Source organism: Bos javanicus, chromosome 5, assembly GCF_032452875.1.
Source record: "Bos javanicus breed banteng chromosome 5, ARS-OSU_banteng_1.0, whole genome shotgun sequence".
In the NCBI taxonomy this organism is placed as follows: domain Eukaryota; kingdom Metazoa; phylum Chordata; class Mammalia; order Artiodactyla; family Bovidae; genus Bos; species Bos javanicus.
This window is the reverse complement of record NC_083872.1, coordinates 70,793,136-70,816,681: the sequence shown is the minus strand read 5'-3', so window position 1 is coordinate 70,816,681 and position 23,546 is coordinate 70,793,136. Positions and strand designations below refer to the sequence as shown.

General features: G+C 36.0%; 1 protein-coding gene across 4 annotated transcripts in view; it reads left to right on the top strand.

The window, feature by feature from the left end:
• Nucleotides 1–23,546, top strand: part of CRY1 (cryptochrome circadian regulator 1) — a 96,079-nt gene that overhangs the window by 68,788 nt on the left and 3,745 nt on the right. For all 4 annotated transcript variants that reach the window (XM_061417206.1, XM_061417209.1, XM_061417207.1 and 1 more), the window contains exons 3-10: nucleotides 14,744–14,886; nucleotides 17,202–17,386; nucleotides 17,686–17,774; nucleotides 18,306–18,446; nucleotides 18,537–18,848; nucleotides 20,010–20,161; nucleotides 20,398–20,600; nucleotides 20,704–20,799. In XM_061417206.1, the coding sequence (XP_061273190.1) occupies nucleotides 14,744–14,886; nucleotides 17,202–17,386; nucleotides 17,686–17,774; nucleotides 18,306–18,446; nucleotides 18,537–18,848; nucleotides 20,010–20,161; nucleotides 20,398–20,600; nucleotides 20,704–20,799 (1,321 nt within the window). The remainder of the gene's footprint in view (nucleotides 1–14,743; nucleotides 14,887–17,201; nucleotides 17,387–17,685; nucleotides 17,775–18,305; nucleotides 18,447–18,536; nucleotides 18,849–20,009; nucleotides 20,162–20,397; nucleotides 20,601–20,703; nucleotides 20,800–23,546) is intronic.

The window sequence follows — 23,546 nt, the reverse complement described above, 5'->3', positions numbered from 1 at the left end:
CCCCCTTTTGTCCACATGAAAAATTTAGTCCTAAAGAGATTAAATGAGCTGACCAAGGTCATAAAAGTAGCTCATGGAAGTGCTCAGGCTGAGTTTCCTGGCTTAGTTCATCCCTTCCTATTTACTGCAGTTAGAATTCCTAATGTATATCTGTTTTTTTTCTTACAACAGTTTGATTCATCAAATTTTTATAATAGCATTGTTTCTATTTCGAATGCAGAAGAGAATAGTTCCTTTTCCTGAGTGAAAATATCCCCAATTCTGGGAACTCAATTAACACTACCTTGCCTTTTTTCATCAGCATGAAAGAAATTTTTAACGTTTAGGATATGACTAATGCAACAGTTGTGGCTAGTGAAAATTTATTTTACTGAAGTTTTCTTACTACTATAGCTTCTTGTTGCTAAGTCACTTCAGTCGTGTCCGACTTTGTTTGACCCCATAGACGGCAGCCCACCAGGCTCCCCCGTCCCTGGGATTCTCCAGGCAAGAACACTGGAGTGGGTTGCCATTTCCTTCTCCAATGCATGAAAGTGAAAAGTGAAAGGGAAGTCGCTCAGTCATGTCCAACTCTTCGCGACCCCATGGACTGCAGCCCACCAGGCTCCTCCATCCATGGGATTTTCTAGGCAGGAGTACTGGAGTGGGGTACCATTGCCTTCTCCGACTATAGCTTCTTAGAGTCAGAATTTAACCTAGTTACATGCAAGAGCTCTGAGAAGAAAGTATATCAGGAACAGTGGTAATAGTTGATCAGCAACTCATATGTATAAAGTATATGTGAATATCTGCTTCAACTTTATATAAATCCATGTATTATAAGTAAATTGAATCTTGAGTATTTTTAAGTACCTTTAAAATAACAAAACATTTATTTACATGCTTTGACAAAAATGGTTTAAGTAAGCAAGTCTTTTGTGCTCTTTATTTTGAGCTTTCTTCTGCCTAAAATAGCATATTATTGGATCAGACTATCTTCTGAATTTAGATGCTGTGCTTCCTGTCTTGTTACTTTGACAGCGAGGCAGTGGTTTCTACAAAGGCCATAAAATATAGATACATGAATATATATTACTGTACCTAGAGTGCTTATTATTTGATTCTGATATAGTCCATATAAAATATATTTTATGAAAACTTTCAGATTTATTTAATATGTCAGAACCATAGAGGAAGTTAATAATTCTTTTTATTGTATTGTTTTTATTTTTACTGTTTTTGTTTAGAGGTACTGTATGCATGTATTGCAGAAATGAGCCCAAGAGTGTGTACAATAAAAAGGGGGTCTCCTCATTGCTGACCCTTACACCCCCAGTTTTTCTGAGGAGGAAGATTCTTTTGTCAGTAACTAGCTGACTCATTTGCATTATTGTCTCTGGTTTTATTATTCTAGTACAGCAAATAGTGAGAACTTTTAATGGGTAAGTAATTCAGCTTCTTCCCACATTGGAGATAAAACTGATTTAGATCTGATAACAGTGCCTTTAATTTATTGGGATGGTGACAGTGATTTTAGTACTGATGTCTCCTCTAGTGTACACCCTCTCTATAGCATTCATTCGTTTTATTCTGTTTATACTGAATATATTTAGGAATGGGGCCAGAGCATTTTTGAAAACATATATTTACACACACCTGTATCTGATAAACTTGTTTTTTCTTATATGTTTTCTACTTAGAATTTTTCTGTTAAATTCTACTTAATGTAAGCTGACAAGATGGCTTTTTTAAAAAACTTCTTGTATTTTTTTCATGTTCTACTTAGGGAATGATAAACTTAGCAGACACTAGCCTAGGCAAAACTTGAATGACACTATTAATCATAGGTGTCTTACATAAATTATTATTACTATGCAGTTAAATCTTATATTGTCTACATTTGGTGCCAGACTGATAAGCTGTTAAGACAGTGCATATACTAGGGCCTGCAGAAACTTTTTATCAAGAGTTTAAAGTATTGGTATAAAAAATTCTCATTATATCCAAGAAACAAGAGACATGTGTCTAAGTCTTTATAGATGGACACATTGAGGCATAATAAAATATTTTGTTCAAAATCACAGGATAAATCAAAGAAGAATATATAAAGCCACTAACGTTGTTCAGTCACTAAGTCATGTCTGACTGTTTGCAACCCTGTGGACTGGGTTAGTGTTAGGGTAGCACGCCAGGCTTTCCTGTCCTTCACTGTCTCCTGGAGTTTGCTCAGATTCATGTCCATTGAGTCAATGATGCTATATAACCATCTCATCCTCTGCCACTAACATTTCACATGCCTAAATTTATATTATGCTTTTTGAGTCATTTTGGATTCTTTGGATTCTTTGTTATTTTCATGGTACATGCTCATTTGAATAGGATATTTCATTTGTCAGATATTGCATGAGTGCCTGCTGTGTATAGATGGCAGTGTTCAAGGTGCTGGGGACATAATGGTGAACCAAAGAGAAAATTCCTACCTTCACAGATCTTACACTGTATTGGGAAAGAGACCAGTAATAAAATAAATATGCAATGTCAGGTGATGGTAGATGCTAAAATTAAATGTGGGAAAGAAAGTCCCAAGGTGAGGGAAGGATAATTAATTTATATGGAGTCATAGAAGGCCTCACTGATGTGGTGACATGTGAGCAAATGTATGAAGAGACTGAGCCATGCAGATATCTGGGGTGTGATATATTGAATCCACAAAATTTTGCAACTTGTTCATCAAAGGGTAGATTTTTTTTCCCTCACTCCCTTAAATTTGGGTTGGCCTTATATGTTGTTTTGACTTAGTGCTAAAGGAGATGGCAAGTTCCAAATCCTAGGCCTTAGGCGACCTTGCGGTTTCTACCTTTGCCCACTGGAGTGCTCCTTGTACTGGGTAAGGACTGGGCTAGAATGTCAAATTGTGGAAGACCACCTGTAGAGAGGGGCTTCCCAGGTGACTCAGTGGTAAAGAATCTGCCTGCCAGTGCAAGAGATGCAGGTTCAATCCGTGGGTCAGGAAGATATCCTGGAGTAGGAAATTACAACCTCCTCCAGTATTCTTGCCTTGGAAGTCTCATGGAGAGAGGAACCTAATGGGCTACAGTTCATGGGGTTGCAAAGAGTCAGGCACGACTGAGCAACTGAGCATGTACACACATATAAAGAGAATGGGCCAACCAGCAGCCAGCACCAAGGCCTGAAATGTATGAGAGAGATCATTTAGATCATCTGGTACCAGCCAAGCTGCCCACTGATTGCAGGCACATGAGTGAGCCCAGATGAGACCAACAGAAGAACCATCTAGTTAACTGAGAGACTTGCAGAATTATTCAGTTGTTTTAAGCTACTGAGTAACTGCAACATGGGGAAAGAGTGTCGCAGGCAGAGGGAGCCGCAGTTACAGAGGCCCTGATGTAGATGTGGGCCATGACTTGTTTAGGAACAGCAAGGAGGCCAGTGTGCTCTAGCCAGAGCACAGTGAGCAAAAATAAGAGGGTCAGAGAGATTGCAGGAGCCAGATCATAGGATTTTACCATGTTTTATGGCTTTTACTCTGAGTGAAATGGGATGCCACGGGAGATCACTGAGTAGAGGAGTGACAAATTTCACTTACATTTTGAAAGAATCACTCTGGCTGTAGAGAACAGAAGTTGAATGGAAATGCTGTAAAGACGTAAGCAGAAGGGTCAATTAGGAGGCCAAGGCAATTATATAGAAACACGATGATGGTGACTAGGACTAGAATGGCAGTAGGAGTGTTGAGAAATGGTAGGATTTTAAATATATTTTTTAAATAGAGGCTATAGAGTTTGTGGTGTTAGAGAGTCAAGGATAGCTTCTAGGTTTTTAGCCTGGGCAAGTGACCCAGTGGTTTGCCATTCAGCAAGATGAGGAAGACTCTAGGAGGAACAACTTGGGGGAAAAATTAGGAGTTCATTTTTTTTAACATTTTAAGTTTGCGATGGCTTTTAGACATATGACTGTGTTTGTTGAATGTCATTGAACTCCAGAGCTCAGGGGAGAAGTCTGCAGTAAATTTAGGAACCTTAAATATAAATTCTATTTAAAACCCTGAGACTAGATTTATTTAATAAAAGAAGGGGCAATGGATGGATGGGCAGAAATTTTAGACCTTTACCTTCATTATATTTTGGTTATTTTGTGAATTAACATTTTTTAAAGTAATTATACTACTTTAAATGCCTTCTCCAAGGAAGTTTGTGATTTATAACTTTGTTTTGCTATAAAATTTTATGTTTCTTATTTTCACAATATTACTTGTGAATTAATATTTTACAATATTACTGTTTAAGAACTTTACATCATTTAATGGTCCATATTATGCCTTCTGAATGGTTAAACAAATCATTGTGATGCACAAAAACAGATAGGAAACTTAGTGCTTAAAATTGTGAAGTGACTACTTACTTATTTCACATGAAAATATGTTAATATTTAATATTTAATGTTAATAAAATATAACAATCTTATTGTTATATTTACTGTTGAAACGCAAAGGTTAACCATGTGTTGCTTGAAATAAAACGTATGCTGGGACTTCCCTGGTGGTCCAGTGGCTAAGACTCCACACTCACAATGCAGGGGGCCTGGGTTCAGTACCTGGTAAGGGAACTAGATCCCACTTGCTGCATCCAAAGATCCTGCTTGCTGCAACTAAGTCACAGTGCAGACAAATAAATAAATAAATATTAAAAAATAAAAAATAAAACCAGTGCTGAAGAGTAGATAGAGACTTCCACTTCTGGTTAAGATGTGCAGAGTTGCAGTAGACCATTCACTCCTGTCTTAATAATGTGGAGAAAGTGAATATGCCATAGTATCATAGATTTTTTGTTTGTTTGTTTTTAACCTATTAGAGAGTTAATGACACAAATAAACCTAATAAATTAAGTTCCATTAGAGGATGAGCCTTTCATGGGAAAGAAGATACCCAAGGCTACACCCCTGGAATCACAGCAGGAAGAGAAGGGAATTTACCATAGTTGAGAGTAAAGAGAAACTCATTGAAATTTTACCAAAGTCTTTGTGGTAATATGTGTGCTGACATGGCAGATTAGAATTCCAAGAAGCCCTAGTCACAGAGCAAGTTTGTACCCACTCCCCAGTACTTTTCTTCAGTGTATTCATGGAGCACCAGTGGCAGCATGCCAAAGGCTGGAGTGAAGCAGAAGGGTTGAGAGGGATCCTTCTTAAGTGCACTAGGAATTCACTTACTGCAAAGGAGCTGTTCCCTGAAGCTGGCAACAGGACATCAGTGTAGAAAGATGCCTCCAGAGGTGCAGAATATTAGGGGACAGGGTTGGAACACAAAGAGAAGTCCTCAGCAAGCAAAGCTGCTGGGTAGACAGCAAAGCAAAGAGAAATGTCATATAGTTTGTAAAGCTAGTGCCCAAACTATAAAGCAGAGAGAGACAGCTGGAGTCTTGTTACTACTCAGATCTTAAGCCCTGTTGAAGAAAAATCTGAATCCTGCCTTCAAAATATTTGAAGCCAGTGGTGAATGAAATTTAAGGAAAGCAGCAACAAAGCCCAGACCCAGCTCACAGACTCCATCAATTCAACCTCTATCAGTCAGAGCAAAGACTATGTACTTTTCTAGAGATAAATATTGTTTATTCTGTCTCTAATCTTTTATACCATTGCCTGTTATATGATCACAAATTCTGAGACACATGAAGAAGCAAGTATATGTTAACTTGCAATCAAGTAAAGAAAAACAGAAACAGTCCCACAGTTGATGTGGATCTTGGAATTAGGATTAAAAAGGACTTTACAATTGTTATTCTGTAGATAGTGGGGGTCTGACAAAGGTCTACGTAGTCAAAGCTATGGTTTTTCCATTAGTCATGAACAGGTGTGAAAGTTGGACCATAAAGAAGGCTGAGCGCCAAAGAATTGATGCTTTCGAACTGTGTTGTTGGAGAAGATTTTTGAGAGTCCCTTGGACTGCAAGGAGATCAAACCAGTCAATCCTAAAGGAAATCAACTCTGAGTATTCATTAGAAGGACTGATGCTGAAGTTCCAATACCTGATATGGAGAACCGACTCACTAGAAAAGACTCTGGTGCTAGGAAAGATTGAAGGCAGGAGGAGCAGGGGATGATAGAGGATGAGCTGCTTGGATGGCATCACTGACTCAATGGACATGAGTTTGAGCAAACTCCGGGACATGGTGAAGGACAGGGAGACGGTGTGCTGCAGTTCACGGATCGCAAAGAATTAGACATGTCTGAGCTACTAAACAACAACAAGGATGGTAGTAGAGAATCTAGTCGAGGTGAAAAATGATTTGAAGAGGTGGTAGTTTATTTTTTTAAATTTTTTTTTTATTTTTTTAATTTTATTTTATTTTTAAACTTTACATAATTGTATTAGTTTTGCCAAATATCAAAATGAATCCATCACAGGTATACATGTGCTCCCCATCCTGAACCCTCCTCCCTCCCCATACCATCCCTCTGGGTCGTCCCAGTGCACTAGCCCCAAGCATCCTGTGTACGAGACAGCAAAAGAGGTGGTAATTTAATACAGAAGTGGAAAATATTAAAAAGGACCAAACAAAATCTTAGAACTGAAACATACTATCAAAATGAAAAATTCATTAATTGGATTCATTAATTGGATATCTGGATTGAACAGAGCAGACAAAAAGATCAGTAAACTTGAAGACAGTCAGTATCCCAGCTGAAGCACAAAGAGAAGGAAGATTTTTTAAAAAGGGGAATAGGGTGTTTGAGGTCTCTGGAACAATAGTAAATGGCCTAACATATTTGTAATTATAGACCTAGAGAAAAGAGGGAAAGAGAGATTGGGACAGAAAAAAGATTTGAAGAGATAATTGAGTTTCCAAAATTGATGGAAGGTATCAACCTACAGTGCCAAGAAGCTCAACAGACCCCAAACAACATAAATATAAAGGAAATCACATCTTGTCATGTCATATACTCGATTAACTGAAAACCAAAGATGGAAAATTTTATAAGCAGCCAGAGGATAAAAGATATGTTCAGGGAACCATGATAATAGTGTTCAGTATTTTCTTACAGAATGGAATGGCAGCTTTAAAAAACTAGAAATAGCCCTGTTTACTTAGCAAAAACATTCATTTTTTTTAAAAAAGAGAAGGCACAATGAAGGCATTTTTAGACACAAAAAAGCAGAAATAGTTTTTTCCATCATATCTATACTATAAAAAATACTAATATTAAAGGAAATTCTGCTAGGTGAAAGAAAATAATTCTAGGCTAAAGACAGGATCTTCAGGAAAGAAAAAAAAGCACTAAATACATGGGTAAATATAAAAGACCTCTTTTTTCATTATTTTTAGCTATGTACATTCATATGTCCTATTTTTGGAAGACCATTGACAGATTAAACCAACTAATATTGATAAATTGTAGGGAATAATACCAGTATCTTGGGACTTGACACACATGTTAAATAAAATCTATTGCAGGATCACATAAGGTAGGAAAAAGGTAAATGAAAGTATATGTAAATTCTTAACAGCATTCAATTGTAATATATTATTTGAAGGTAGACTATAATAACAGTATACTGTGATCTAAGTAGCACAAAAAGCTATTTCTAAAAAGTTAATAGAGGAATTTTAAATGGAATTCTAAAAATATCTCTCATTCAAATAAAGGCAGATAGGGGGCAGAGAGGGCTTTCCAGGTAGTGCTAGTGGTAAAGAATCCACCTGCCAATGCAGGAGACTCAGGAGACATGGGTTCAGTCCCTGGGTTTGGAAAATCCTCATGAGTAGGAAATCCCAATCCAGTATTCTTGCTGGAAAACCCCATGGACCGAGGAACCTGGAGGACTACAATCCACGGGGCTACAGAATCTGACATGACTGGGCAACTGAGCACAAGGGAGCACAGAGGAGTAAATGAAAAGATGGACAAAAGGAAAGCTTACCAACATGGTAAAATTAAGCACAGCTATATCAATAAGTTATATTAAATGTAAATAGTCTATATTAAACTCTTCATTTAAAGACAGTTTATCAGAGACTTCCCTGGTGGTCTTAGCCCTTTGGCAGGCTTCTTCCCTATAGGGATGGTTGTTTCTGAGGCAGCACACCTCATTCACAATGAGGTGTGAATCTCAGCAGGGGAAGAAAGAAAACTTTCTTAATTCATTGCTTAATTATTTTCCCTTCATTTAGAGGTGGTAGCTGCTTAGAACAGTACTATCCAACAGACATGTGTAATTTAAAATTTTCTAACATGTATATTTTAAAAAGTAAGAAAAATGTGAAGTTAATTTTTAAGATATATTTTATTTAACATAGTATATCTAAAATACTATCTTTTCAATATAAAATCATTATAAAACCACTATACTGTTTTAACCTTTTTTATATTAATATGAAGTCTTTGAAATCCAGAGTATATTTTATGCTTATTTGCTAAGTCGCTTCAGTTGTGTCCGACTCTGTGCAACCCCATAGACTGCAGCCCACCAGGCTCCCCCATCCCTGGGATTCTCCAGGCAAGAACACTGGAGTGGGTTGCCATTTTCTTCTCCAATGCATGAAAGTGAAAAGTGAAAGTGAAGTCGCTCAGTCGTGTCTCACTCCTAGCAACCCCATGGACTGCAGCCTACCAGGCTCCTCTGTCCATGGGATTTGCCAGGCAAGAGTACTGGAATGGGTTGCCATGGATTGGCTGGGTTCCAAAAGTAGCCAGATCGAAGCTTTGTAAGGGCATGGATTTATGTCCAACTTGGAACAAAGACTGTCCAGTCTGTGCATGCCTTCCAAGCTATTGTCCTTACACACATCAGTGAATGTCAGTTCAAGAAACTGCACAGCCACCACAGCTGAAGCCCTGAACCATGGCAACCACAGGCAGGCCAGGCTGACAGAGGGCACAGGGCCACCTAGGATGTCTCTGTTCCAACTAGCCACATTTCAAGTGCTCAGAAGCTGCTTCTGTGGCTAGTGGTTATCTACTGTATTGGACAGTATAGCCTTCACTCTTCTTCTACTCCTTACCATTGTTGACCACCTTTTACTTGCTGACAGTTCTTCAGATTAAATTTTCCCTGTTCAAATTACTAATGTGGTTTCTGTCACCTGATTAAACTCTGAGTCAGAGTTCAGTTTTCTTTTGAAAAGATTAATAAAACTGATAAACTCTTATCAGTACTGATCAGGGCCCAAAAGGGAGAAAACACAAATTACCTTTATCAAGAATAAAAAAGGGGACATCACTAAATTGTCTCTAAACTTTAAAAACATAAAGGATATTATAAATGTCATAATGTCAATATAAACTAGAGAACATAACATCAATATAAACGAAAGAACCAAAGAGCCTCTTGATGGAAGTGAAAGAGGAGAGTGAAAAAATTGGCTTAAAACTAAACATTTAGAAAACTAAGATCATGGCATCCAGTCCTATCACTTCATGGCAAATAGATGGGGAAACAAAGGAAACAGTGACGGACTTTGTTTTTTTGGACTCCAAAATCACTGCAGATGGTGACTGCAGCCATGAAATTAAAAGACTCTTGCTCCTTGAAAGAAAAGCTATGACCAACCTAGACAGCATATTAAAAAGCAGAGACATTACTATGGCAACAAAGATCTGTCTATTTGAAGCTATGGACATGAGTTTGAGTAAGCTCTGGGAGTTGGTGATGGACAGGGAAGCCTGGTGTGCTGTGGTCCATGGGGTCTCAAAGAGTCAGACATGACTGAGCGACTGAAGTGAACTGAATGTCAATATATTATACAACTAAGATGAAATGAAAAATACTCTTGACAAGTGCAACTTCTTAAAATTTCAGAAGAAAAAAGAAAAATTGAATAGCCCTCTCTTTACAAAACTGAATTTATAATCAAAAACCTTCCAATAAATAAAACTCCAGGTCCCACCAGATGGCTTTACTTATTCCATCACCTATTTAAGAAAGAAATAATGCCAGTCTTATAATACTCTTCCAGGAAACAGGATAATATTGGGAACTCTGAACTTGTTTATGAGGGCAGCATAACTCTGATACCAAAATCTGATGAAGAACTTTCAAGAAAGAAAAAAAGTATAGCCAAGTGTCCCCCATAAACACAAACTGAGATATCCTTAATATATTAACAAAGAGAATTTAACAATATTTTAAAATAATACTTCATCATGATCAATGGAGTTTATTTCAGGAATACAAAGTTGGTTCAACATTATGAAATAATAAATTAATATATCCTATTAGTAAAGGAAAAGGTATTATTATTTCAGTGATAAAGAAAAGCATTTGACAGTAGTCAATACCCATTTGTAATGTTTTAGAAACCTTTATGCAAACTAGCAATAGAAAATTGCTGAATATCAACTTGGTAAAGGCTATCCACAGTTCTTCTCATCAGGTGGTCAAAGTATTGGAGTTTCAGCCTCAGCATCAGTCCTTCCAATGAACATTCAGGACTGATTTCCTTCAGGATGGACTGGCTGGATCTCCTTGCAGTCCAAGGGACTCTCAAGAGTCTTCTCCAACACCACAGTTCAAGAGCATCAATTCTTCAGTACTCAGCTGTCTTTATAGTCCAACTCTCACATCCATACATGACTACTGGAAAAACCATATCCTTTCCAGTATTTATTTGTAGACATTTAATGATGGCCATTTTAACCAGCAAAATCAGTGTGAGGTGGTACCTCATTGTAGTTTAGATTTAGATTTGTATTTCTCTAATAACAATGTTGAGCATCTTTTCATGTACCTATTGGCCATTTATATTACTTCTTTGGAGAAATGTCTGTTTAAGTCTTCTGCCAATTTTTTAATTGCGTTGTTTGTTTTTTCTTATATTGAGTTATATGAGCTGTTAGTATATTTTGGAAATTAAGCCCTTGTCGAATGTATAATTTGCAAAATTTTCTCCCACTCTGTAGATTGTTTTTTCATTTTGTTTATGGTTTCCTTTGCTGTGCAAAAGGTTGTAAGTTTGATTAGGTCCCATTTGTTTACTTTTGTTTTTATTTCAATTGCCTGGGAAGACTGTGTGGGTTATATTTTTACATTTAGTTTTCTGACTTATATTTACCTTCCTCTTCAAAAAGGGAAAAGGGGAGGGACTATTACTGTCTTGTTTTAAGCTCCAGCATTTACTAACCAAAAACTAAAAAATTGTCAAGAAAAATCATAGAATTAAATTACAGACTATTTAGTAAGTGACATATGTGACAAAGTTTGTCATTAAAAATAAGGAGTGTACAAATCCATAAGAGAATTAATTGCAGTAGAAACCTAAGCAAACATAAGCTGCAATTCATAAAGAAAAAAATATACAAATAGCTAGTAACAACAGTAATAACAGCTGTCATTCATTGAGGACTTAATTATGTATTATGTACTCAATAATTTACATTGTTTTTGCCCAGTTGCTAAGTCGTGTCCAACTCTATAACCCAATGAACTGCAGCATGCCAGCCTTCCCCGTCTTTCACTGTTTGCCGGAGCTTGCTCAAACTCATGTCCACTGAGTTGGTGGTGCCATCCAACCATCTCATCCTTTGTCGCCCTCTTCTCTTGCCCTCAATCTTTCCCAGCATCACCATCTTTTCTCTTCCAAATAATTTACATACATTGTCTTATTTAATCTTTTTTCAATTTAATCTTTTCACAACAACAACAAAATGTTATTTTTTTCATTTTACCCTAATAAACACATAGTGTTTGTTATATACTAGCTACTCTCTAAGTACTCTACTTACATGCTACCCATTTTAAGATAAGGAAACAACAGGCATGGAAGGTTTAGAAATTTGCACAGATAGTTGAACCAGTCTTCGAACTTGAGAAGTTTGACTTTAGATCCTTTGTTTTTTAACTACCACTCTATACCGCCTCTCACTATAAAACAAAGAAATATAATGCTTTCTTTCCTATTCTCATTTTAATTTCACTTTTAAATTTCAAAAACAGTACATGATTTTACTTAACAAATATGAACAATACAACATTGTATAAAATAAAAAATAATTATTTATATTCCTAAATTCTACCCTGCAAAGATAACAGCTATTGACAACTTTGTATGCATTTTCCAAGACTTTCAAGAAATGAAAAAATTTTAAATACTATTTTCCTGTGTATGCTATGTGTTTATATTAGTGGTTTTTAAAATACTGGTGTACTACTATTGAGAGTGTAAATTGGTGCAGGATATCTGGTGGAAAATTTGGCAGTATCTACCAAAATTTTAACTATAATTTATTGTATCCATTAATTGTGTTTCAAAACATTACTTCTAGAAAAATGAGACAAACGTCCCAAAATGTTTAAGATTTATGTATAAAGATGTATACTGAAAGGTTTATAATACAATTTTTTTAAAAACTCACTATTGGAAATAGCCCTTGTTGAGAAACCTATATATACAAGTCAGGAAGCAACAGTTAGAACTGGACATGGAACAACAGACTGGTTCCAAATAGGAAAAGGAGTATGTCAAGGCTGTATATTGTCACCCTGCTTATTTAACTTATATGCAGAGTACATCATGAGAAACACTGGGCTGGAAGAAGCACAAGCTGGAATCAAGATTGCCGGGAGAAATATCAATAACCTCAGATATGCAGATGACACCACCCTTATAGCAGAAAGTGAAGAGGAACTAAAAAGCCTCTTGATGAAAGTGAAAGAGAGTGAAAAAGTTGGCTTAAAGCTCAACATTCAGAAGACGAAGATCATGGCATCTGGTCCCATCACTTCATGGGAAGTAGATGGGGAAACAGTGGAAACAGTGTCAGACTTTATTTTTGGGGCTCCCAAATCACTGCAGATGGTGATTGCAGCCATGAAATTAAAAGACGCTTACTCCTTGGAAGGAAAGTTATGACCAACCTAGATAGCATATTCAAAAGCAGAGACATTACTTTGCCAACAGAGGTCCGTCTAGTCGAGGCTATGGTTTTTCCAGTGGTCATGTATGGATGTGAGAGTTGGACTATGAAGAAAGCTGAGCACCGAAGAATTGATGCTTTTGAGCTGTGGTATTGGAGAAGACTCTTGAGAGTTCCTTGGACTGCAAGGAGATCCAGCGAGTCCATCCTAAAGGAGATCAGTCCTGGGTGTTCGTTGGAAGGACTGATGCTAAGGCTGAAACTCCAGTACTTTGGCCACCTCATGCGAAGACTTGACTCATTGGAAAAGACCCTGATGGTGGGAGGGATTGGGGGCAGGAGAAGGGGACAACAGAGTATGAGATGGCTGGATGGCATCACCGACTCAATGGACATGAGTTTGGGTAAACTCCGGGAGTTGGTGATGGACAGGGAGGCCTGGCGTGCTGTGATTCATGGGGTCGCAAAGAGTCGGACACGACTGAGCGACTGAACTGAACTGAACTGAATCTATACAGGTTTGGAGAAGTACAACTTGTAACTATATAATCAGTTAAGTAATGGTAGAATGACAGGTGAAGTTTTTTTATTTGTAAGGTATATTGGAATAGATTTTAGAATTAAAAAAACAGTAAAACTTTACTACCCACCCCCCCGCCCCGGGAAATCACTTAATTCCCTTAAGTCACAGTCTCTTCACTGAAAGTGATTATAAGAAGGTTTACAGGACTTATTAATATAGCACCTGGCACTCAATATCTGCTCTTGTTATAAGTGTGTTATATTTTCAACATTTAACATTTTGTGATAATCAGAAGTAAAACACTGTAAAACAATACCTCAGCAGAGCAGCTTGTACCACATTAACTGTCAAAGGTTTATATTAATAGTAGTTAGGACATGGAAGTAACCTAAATGTCCATCAACAGATAAATGGATAAAGAAAATGTGGTACATATATACAATGGAATATTGCTAAGCCTTAAAAAGGAACAAAATTGGGTCATATGTGGTGATGGGGATGAACCTAGAATGTCATGGAGTGAAGTCAGAAAGTGTAAGCCAAATATCATATATTAATGCGTATATGCATTAATCTGGAAAAATGTTACTGAGGAACCTATTTGCGGGGCAGGAATAGAGACACAGACATGGAGAATGGACTTATGGACAGAAGGTGGGAAGGAGGGATTGGAATGAATTGAGAGAGTAGCATTGAGATGTACACACCACCATGTGTAAAACCAGTAGCTAATGGGAAGCTGCTTTATACAGGGAGCTCAGCTCAGTACTCTGTGATGACCTAGACTGGTAGGATAAGGGAGTGGATGGAACGGAGACACAAGAAGGAGGGGGTATAGCTGATTCATGTGCTTGTACCGCAGAAAATAACACAACACTGTAAAGCAATTATACTCCAATTAAAAAAAAAAAAGAACCAAGTCTTAGAATCAGTAGACATAAAATCAGGTATTACGGCTCTCTCTGAACTTGGACAAATTCTTGAATTTTAAAAATAATCTTATCTGCAAAATGGAGTTAACAACCAAAATGCCAAACTCTGAGGACTATTTTGAGTAACGAATGAGATAATGTAAGTGTAAATTATTTGAACAAGTGCTATACAAACGCATTTAATGTAGGAAGCTTAGATTAAGCATATTGCTAGATTGTATAGTGCCTAACATAATGCCTGAAATCTAGTGAGTATGCATTTCTGATTTACGTAATTTTGAATTTATAAATTGTGCATTTTCTTTCTGTATATTCAAAGTAGTATAACCATTTAATATGTAGAGTTGGAGCTTTTCACTTTTTTCCAGCCTGTGTTGTTATAGTAGAAAAAATAATCATTAAAATTTATGTATGTTTTTGCTCCTTTCTCTTACTTTAGGAATGGAACATTACTAAACTTTCAATTGAATATGATTCTGAGCCCTTTGGAAAGGAACGAGATGCAGCTATTAAGAAACTGGCTACTGAAGCTGGAGTAGAAGTAATTGTACGAATTTCACACACATTATATGATCTAGACAAGTAAGATTTTTTAATACACATAACATAATATTTGTCATTTTAACCATTTTGAAGTGTACATTTAAGTGGTCTTGAGTACAAAGACAATGTATTGTGGGACTTAAGTTGAAAAGTGAAAATAAAAACATGCATAATAGAATTGTAGAGAATTAAATTAACTCAAACCTGTAGCATTTTATTTAACTTCTGTAATTTTTGTTTACCCAAAGACAGATGCCAAAATTACAGACCTAAGTGCATAAGATAAAAATACTCAGAATTTCAGTTCCAAAACTATTAAAAGAATCACAAAATTATCTTTGACTATTCTAGCTCAGCCTACTAACTTGCCATTCTGGGCTCTCAGCAATATTAATTTTATAGTTTATATGATACATAGCCATCAAGTACCTTGGTATATTTTACATGCTTGTCATAAATTATTTTATGTGTGTATATCTAGTCTGTCTGAATTTTGAGTTCATATGAAAATTGTATTAATATTATGTAGTCCTCTGAACAATGGTATGATATCTTATTTCTCAAAGTATATTTCATGAAATATCAGTCTTTTGTGATGCTTTGTCCAACAGAGATTCTGTGGTCAAGGTTAAATTTAGGAAGTTTTATTAATACATGCTGTAAGATTTGAGGATTCATAAGATTTTTTAACACTAACCTTTGGCATACTGTCACCCTTACAAGTGCTGAAATCTCATAATTTATGTACCTTTTATTTTACTTTTTTAAGTTGTTTTCACATTTTATCAAAATAATAAAGCTGATTCTGTAATATGACAGACTATTTTATTCCACTTTTCCAGTTGTACAAAAAATTGTGGTTTGATTCAGGCAGGAGTCTTAACTTCCTATTAAGCCAGAAGTCATATATCCTTTGATAATAAACTTGCCTGCTTGTTTACCATATTTCTTAACCTTAGAGAGCTGATAGCAAGGAGGCAAAACAAGATAAGGGCAGTTGCTTAAAGTGAGAAGCTCAGTATAAAATTATGTATAAAATTGGATTGTTTGTTAGACTGAATGTGAATATTTACTATATAAATCCGTCATATAAAAATGTAGCATATAGAGAATATCTTTTCTAAGATTTTTATTTTGCTTCTGTTATATAATTAGCAATGTCCTCAGTAGTATCATTGTAGATCATTATAGTGGACAGATTTCATTATGATCCTAGGTATAAACTCAAAGAATTACCTCAAAGCAAAATTTCTAAAAGCAGAGCATAGTTTTTATTGGTGGTTACTTTCCATACGTATAATTGATTCACCATTATATGTGATATAGAGAAAACTTTATTCTATTTGGATTAAGAAAATCTCGATTTGCTACTTATTAGTTATGTGACCTTGACTAGTTTATTAAATTCTCTTGAGGCTTCAGTTTCTGATCCATAAAATGATAGAGTATAATTTTACCAATAATTTTTTATGAAGCCTAAATGCTAGAATGCAAATGGCTATAGTGAAAAAGAATAATTGGTTATTCCCAAATTGTATCTAATTTGGCAATAAATACCATTGGCAAGGCTCTTTGTTTTAGTATTACTTAACTGAGGAATTAGTGATCAGAATTAAATATAAAATATATACGTAAGATACATATGTTAACATTTAACAAAAACATGCACAATAGAAAATACCAAGTAATTATCACTATAGTAATATAGAATCCTAATTAATAAAACTTGCTGATTACTCCTTGATATAATATTGGCCTGGTTTAGTTTTTATTGATGATTACAAAGTTCTCTGAGCTGTGTTGCAAAATATTTTTACATTTCCATATATATTATTTTTTTGTTTTTGCCTTTAGGCTTATTAGCCACTTGTTTTTTCCACTTATAGATGCTTAATTTTCTTTGTCATAAAAGTTTTGATATTTGCATGCTGTATATTTTGACGTCTAGCAGATGTTTATAAAATGAAGAGAATGATTTTTAGATTTGTTAATTGTTTTAACAAGTTTCTTGGTCCTATAAGAAGATAATTCTCCTTGAAGTCTTAAGTGTAAATGGCTATGGTGAGAAAGAATAATGGGTTATTCCCAAATTGTATCTAATTCAGATTACCATTGGCAAGGTTCTTTCCTTATAGTATTACTTAATTGAGAAATTAGTGATTAGAATTAAATATAAAAGATATATGTAAGATACATATATTGACATTTAACAAAAACATGTACAATAGAAAATAGAAGTGATTTTTCATTTTACTATCTTCATTTAATTTTCTTATTTTAAGACTTTTAAAAGTTTATCAAGTTATATTGTCCTTTTAAAAATACTAATAGCATTTTACTAACTTTTATAATAGGATCATAGAACTAAATGGTGGTCAGCCACCTCTTACCTATAAAAGATTCCAGACTCTCATCAGCAAAATGGAACCACTAGAAATACCAGTAGAGACAATTACTTCAGAAGTGATAGAAAAGTGCACAACTCCTCTGTCTGATGACCATGATGAGAAATACGGAGTCCCGTCCCTGGAAGAACTAGGTAGGTGTAAACAATAATACATATGGAGCTTAAGAGTTAATAAACCATTCAGAAAAATCCCACTTCTAATTTGACATGTATTTTGCACTAAAAGAAAAAGAAAGTCTTAAATGAAAAAGTGATTAATCTGTGTATTATTTATGTATGCTATTAATTAATGGTCTATCTGTTATCATCTTAAGATAAATGTCTCAAAGGACAGTGACCATGTTATATATCATCTCTCTGTGAGGACCTATCCAGGGCGTCATTTCATTTTTATGCTGTCAGATTTTTTTCCATTTCCTTTTTTTTTTTAGGTTTTGATACAGATGGCTTACCCTCTGCAGTGTGGCCAGGTGGAGAAACTGAAGCACTTACACGTTTGGAAAGGCATTTGGAAAGAAAAGTATGATAATACAGATGATGTTTATATTGTCAAATTGTCATTTAAAAAATAATTTCACTTTTTTAAAAACAATAAAATAGGCTGTTGAAAAAGGAGGATTAAGAGAAATAATTAAAATAGCACAAATGTAATTGAAAATTAATAACTGTCTTCATTTAAATACCCTTCTTCCTCCTCTTCCAATTATTTACTGTTTAGCTACTATCAGTACTACCCCTCTGTGCTTTCTGTGTAAGCTGGTATCTGATGACTTTAAAGCTAGGATAGAGTTCTTCTGTTTCACATTATCTCAGTGTCAGAAAGACAGGTTGAAGGTGCTCTCAACCTTGTGTTAGGAATTTGCCACATGAGGATGACTAAAACAAAAGAATGCTCACTTTTATCTTGTTTTTTATTAAATCTGTCATTTGTGGCTGAAAAAATGAGATTTTATTCCCCAAGGACTATGTAACGTTCTTGAAAAGCTCAATTTCAAACAGTCTTTTAAAATTGGAAAGGCAGTTAGCATAACTTTCTCTGTGTTTTTTTCAGGCTTGGGTGGCAAACTTTGAAAGACCTCGAATGAATGCAAATTCCCTGCTCGCTAGCCCTACTGGACTCAGTCCTTATCTCCGATTTGGTTGTTTGTCATGTCGACTCTTTTATTTCAAACTGACAGATCTCTACAAAAAGGTATTATCTAGAACTGGAGCTTATTTTTAAAAAATACTTTTTACAAAAAAAAAAATCGCTGATAATACTTCTTTGCTTTTTTAATCTTAGGTGAAGAAGAACAGTTCCCCTCCCCTTTCCCTTTATGGGCAACTATTATGGCGTGAATTTTTCTATACAGCAGCAACAAATAATCCACGCTTTGACAAAATGGAAGGAAACCCCATTTGTGTTCAGATTCCATGGGATAAGAATCCTGAGGCTTTAGCAAAATGGGCAGAAGGACGGACGGGCTTTCCATGGATTGATGCCATCATGACACAGCTTCGTCAGGAGGGCTGGATTCATCATTTAGCCAGACATGCAGTTGCTTGTTTCCTGACACGAGGTGACCTGTGGATTAGTTGGGAAGAAGGAATGAAAGTAAGTGTTCTTCCAACTAATGTAGCATGGCTTTATTTTGAAGAACTCTATACCTTTTATATATATTTTTATATATATATATATATATATATATCCTAAAAGTTGTCTATTATATAGATTCGTTTATAGTCTTATTTCTGTTTTTCAATAGAAAAGCATTTATTTCTTAACTATAGAGGCAACTTTTTGGCATAATCAGATTGGATTAACCTGAAGTCAGTTAACCTGAAGTCATTTCAGTGGCTAAATCAGCCTACCCATCAAGGGAACTCTAAAATTTAATACTCTGGGCTTAGCAGATTGATGTATATTTATAGGTGATCATTTCTGTCACGTAGAAGATTCACCAAAGAGTCTTAGAAATAGCAATCTTTATTTTATAAATTTAAAAATATAAATCATTTTGCCTCACTTCAACACCATAGCTTTTTAGTCTTATTATGTAATGTGATGCATACTACATTTTGTGACATCATCTTATGGGTATATATAAGAGGACTTAAATACGTTTTACCTTCCTATCTATATCATAAATTTCCCCTTTCCATGTTTTCTGATCCCATGTTTTTTTACATCTCTATTTCCTAGCACCAAGTCGTACATGAGGTAGATGCATAGCACACACTTAATGAATTTATAAAAATAATTTAATTCTGTTTCCCTTTTGGATCAAGGAATCCCAAATTTAAATTCCATAACTCTAATTAAATTTTAAAGGTCATTTGTATTTGATTGTTCCCATTATGTAGACCAATGTACCAAGCCTCCAAGTGTTTTTTTTGGTGGTTTATTTGGTAGTATTTTGCTTTCTTGAAAGTGTTTACTACTTTTTTTTTTCCTTTTTTAAAAAATCTTCCAATATCCTAACTTACCCTTTTAAATCAATGACTTGAATAACTTTTCTCTCCCCTTTCCAATAACACTGCCAAGCTTACAATGGTAAATTCTATTCAGAAATTTGTATAGTACTAATATGTTTCTTTCCCTGAAATAACTCATTATAGGATAGAACATAGACAAGGAAACTAACTTTGGAATGTTTAGTTTTATAGTTCAGTCCTAGATTTTCTTTACATTGACTTTTGATCTACAGAGACCTGGAAAATGCTTGCTTTGAGAAATATCTGTGTGCAAACTAATTGATTACCGTTACTTCTGAAGGTATTTGAAGAATTACTGCTTGATGCAGATTGGAGCATAAATGCTGGAAGTTGGATGTGGCTGTCTTGTAGTTCCTTTTTCCAGCAATTCTTTCACTGCTATTGCCCTGTTGGTTTTGGTAGGAGAACAGATCCCAATGGAGACTATATCAGGTAAATCAAGGATGATTATTATTCAGTTTGGAATAGCTAATCCAGGAAGAGCTTGTCATGCTTTAAACAACACTTAAGGTATTCCCCACTCCTGATGGGCAGCAGAGATGAGGAAAAGGGTAATAAATCATTTAAATGGTATTGATTTGATTTGGGTCATTCATAGCTAATAAATAGTGTGTTACAATTTGCTTACAGTTCATTTTATTAATAATTTTTCTTCCTTTTCCTAAAAGGCGTTATTTGCCTGTCCTAAGAGGCTTCCCTGCAAAATATATCTATGATCCCTGGAATGCACCAGAAGGTATTCAAAAGGTAGCCAAATGTTTGATAGGAGTTAATTATCCTAAACCAATGGTGAACCATGCTGAGGCAAGCCGTTTGAATATTGAGAGGATGAAACAGATCTATCAGCAGCTTTCACGATACAGAGGACTCGGTATGTCTTAAATGCCTTTGATTTGTTTCTTTAGCAGCTGTTTATGTCCCCATCCTTGAATTTCATCTTGATGATAACTTAATAGGAAATTTTTTCCCTTTAGGTCTTCTTGCTTCAGTGCCATCTAATCCTAATGGGAATGGAGGCCTCATGGGATATTCTCCGGGAGAAAATATCCCAGGTTGTAGCAGCAATGCAAGTAAGTAAAAAGGAAATTTCTATACTTAGTAACATAAAGAGATGAATAATAAAATATATTGTTTACTGTACCTCACTATAATATGTTTTTAAAATTCTATCTAAAATTTGTGTAATAGGTTCCTTGTATATATGCGTACATGTACACACATACACACCCCCTTACTCCATTAGTGACATTTTAGAGCTGGAAATGGCAACTCACTCCAGTGTTCTTGCCTTGAAATCGCATGGACAGAGGAGCCTAGGGGGCTATAGTCCATGGGGTTGCAAAAGGGTCAGACATGACTTAGCGACTGAAAAACAATGGAGATGGAAAATATTGTTACATATAGTGGAATTTGGGTCAAAGATCTTGCAAACTGAATGAGGATAGCAATATTAAGGAAAATGAAACTCAGATGTTATATTTTCAGAATGCCCATGTTTTATTCTCTTTAAGTATATATTAACTATAAGATAATTAATTAAGAAGATCAGAGGCCCTGTGAATGTGGCCAAAGATTTATCATATACATGCATAGCGATGCTAGTCTTTTTGCACATGAGTTTTTCCTTACAAAGCCTGGTCTGTAGTGGTATTCTTTGTGATATATATGTATAGTTATTTGCCACACATATATTCTTAATACATGTGAAGAAGTCAGAATGTATTGGACATTTGAATCATCTCAATTTTCAAATGTTCTAACCAAAAATCAGTTCAGTCACTCAGTCATGTCCGACTCTTTGCAACCCCGTGGACTGCAGCATGCCAGGCTTCCCTGTCTATCACCAACTCCCGGAGCTTACTCAAACTCATGTCCATTGAGTCGGTGATGCCATCCAACCATCTCATCCTTTGTTGTCCCCTTTTCCTCCTGCCTTCAATCATTCCCAGCATCAGGGTCTCTTCAAATTAGTCCATTCATCATATCAAGTGGCCAAAGTATTGGAGTTTCAGCTTCAGCATCAGTCCTTCCAGTGAATATTCCTTCCAGTGAATATTCAGGGCTGATTTCCTTCAGGATGGACTGGTTGGATCTCCTTGCAGTCCAAGGGACTCTCAAGAGTCTTCCCCAACATCACAGTTCAAAAGCATCAATTCTTCGGCGCTCAGCCTTCTTCACAGTCCAACTCTCACATCCATACATGACCACTGGAAAAACCATAGCCTTGACTAGACAGACCTTTGTTGCAAAGTAATGTTTCTGCTTTTTAATATGCTGTCTAGGTTCATCATAGCTTTTCTTCCAAAGAGCAAGCATCTTTTAATTTCATGGCTGCAGTCACCATCTGCAGTGATTTTGGAGCCCCCCAAAATAAAGTCTCTCACTTTCCATTGTTTCCCCATCTATTTGCCATGAAGTGATGGGACCAGATGCCATGATCTTAGTTATCTGAATGTTGAGTTTTAAGCCAACTTTTTCAGTCTCCTCTTTCACTTTCATCAAGAGGCTCTTTATTTCTTCTTCTCTTTCTGCCATAAAGCGTGGTATCACTGCATATCTGAAGTTATTGATATTTCTCCCAGCAACTTGATTCTAGCTTGTGCTTCATTCAGTCTAGCATTTCTCATGATATGCAGAGTACATAAGTTAAATAAGCAGGTGACAATATACAGCCTTGATGTACTCCTTTCCTGATTTGGAACCAGTCTGTTGTTCCATGTCCAGTTTTAATCTGCATACAGATTTCTCAGGAGGCAGGTCAGGTGGTCTGGTATTCCCATCTCTTTCAGAGTTTTCCACAGTTTGTTGTGATCCACACAGTCAAAGGCTTTGGCATAGTCAGTAAAGCAGAAGTAAGATGTTTGTCTGGAATTCTCTTGCTTTTTCTGTGATTCAACGGATGTTGGCAATTTGATCTCTGATTCCTCTGCCTTTTATAAAACCAGCTTGAACATCTGGAAGTTCACGGTTCACATACTGTTGAAGCCTGGCTTGGAGAATTTTGAGCATTACTTTGCTAGTGTGTGAGATGAGTTCAATTGTGCAGTAATTTGAGCATTCTTTGGCATTGCCTTTCTTTGGGATTGGAATTAAAACAGACCTTTTCCAGTCCTGTAGCCACTGCTGAGTTTTCCAGATTTGCTGGCATATTGAATGCAGCACGTTATAACAGCAACATCTTTTAGGATTTGAAATAGCTTAATTGGAATTCCATCACCTCCACTAGCTTTGTTCGTAGTGTTGCTTCCTAAGGCCCACTTGACTTCACATTGCAGGATGTCTGACTCTAGGTGAGTGAGCACATCATCGTGGTTATCTGGGTCATGAAGATCTTTTTGTAGAGTTCTTCTGTGTATTCCTGCCACCTCTTCCTATTATCTTCTGCTTCTGTTAGGTCCATACCATTTCTGTCCTTTATTGTGCCCATCTTTGCATGAAATGTTCCCTTGGAATCTCTAATTTTCTTGAAGAGATCTCTAGTCTTTCCCATTCTGTTGTTTCCCTCTATTTCTTTGCATTGATCACTGAGGAAGCCTTTCTTATCTCTTCTTGCTATTCTTTGGAACTCTGCAGTCAGATGAGTATATTTTTCCTTTTCTCCTTTGCCCTTTTCTTCTCTTCTTTTCTCAGCTATTTGTAAGGCCTCCTCAGACAACCATTTTGCCTTTTTGCATCTTTTTCTTGGGGATGGTCTTGATCCCTGCCTCCTGTACAATGTCACGAACCTCCGTCCATAGTTCTTCAGGCACTCTGTCTATCAGATCTAATTCCTTGAATCTATTTGTCACTTCCACTGTTTAATCATAAGGGATTTGAT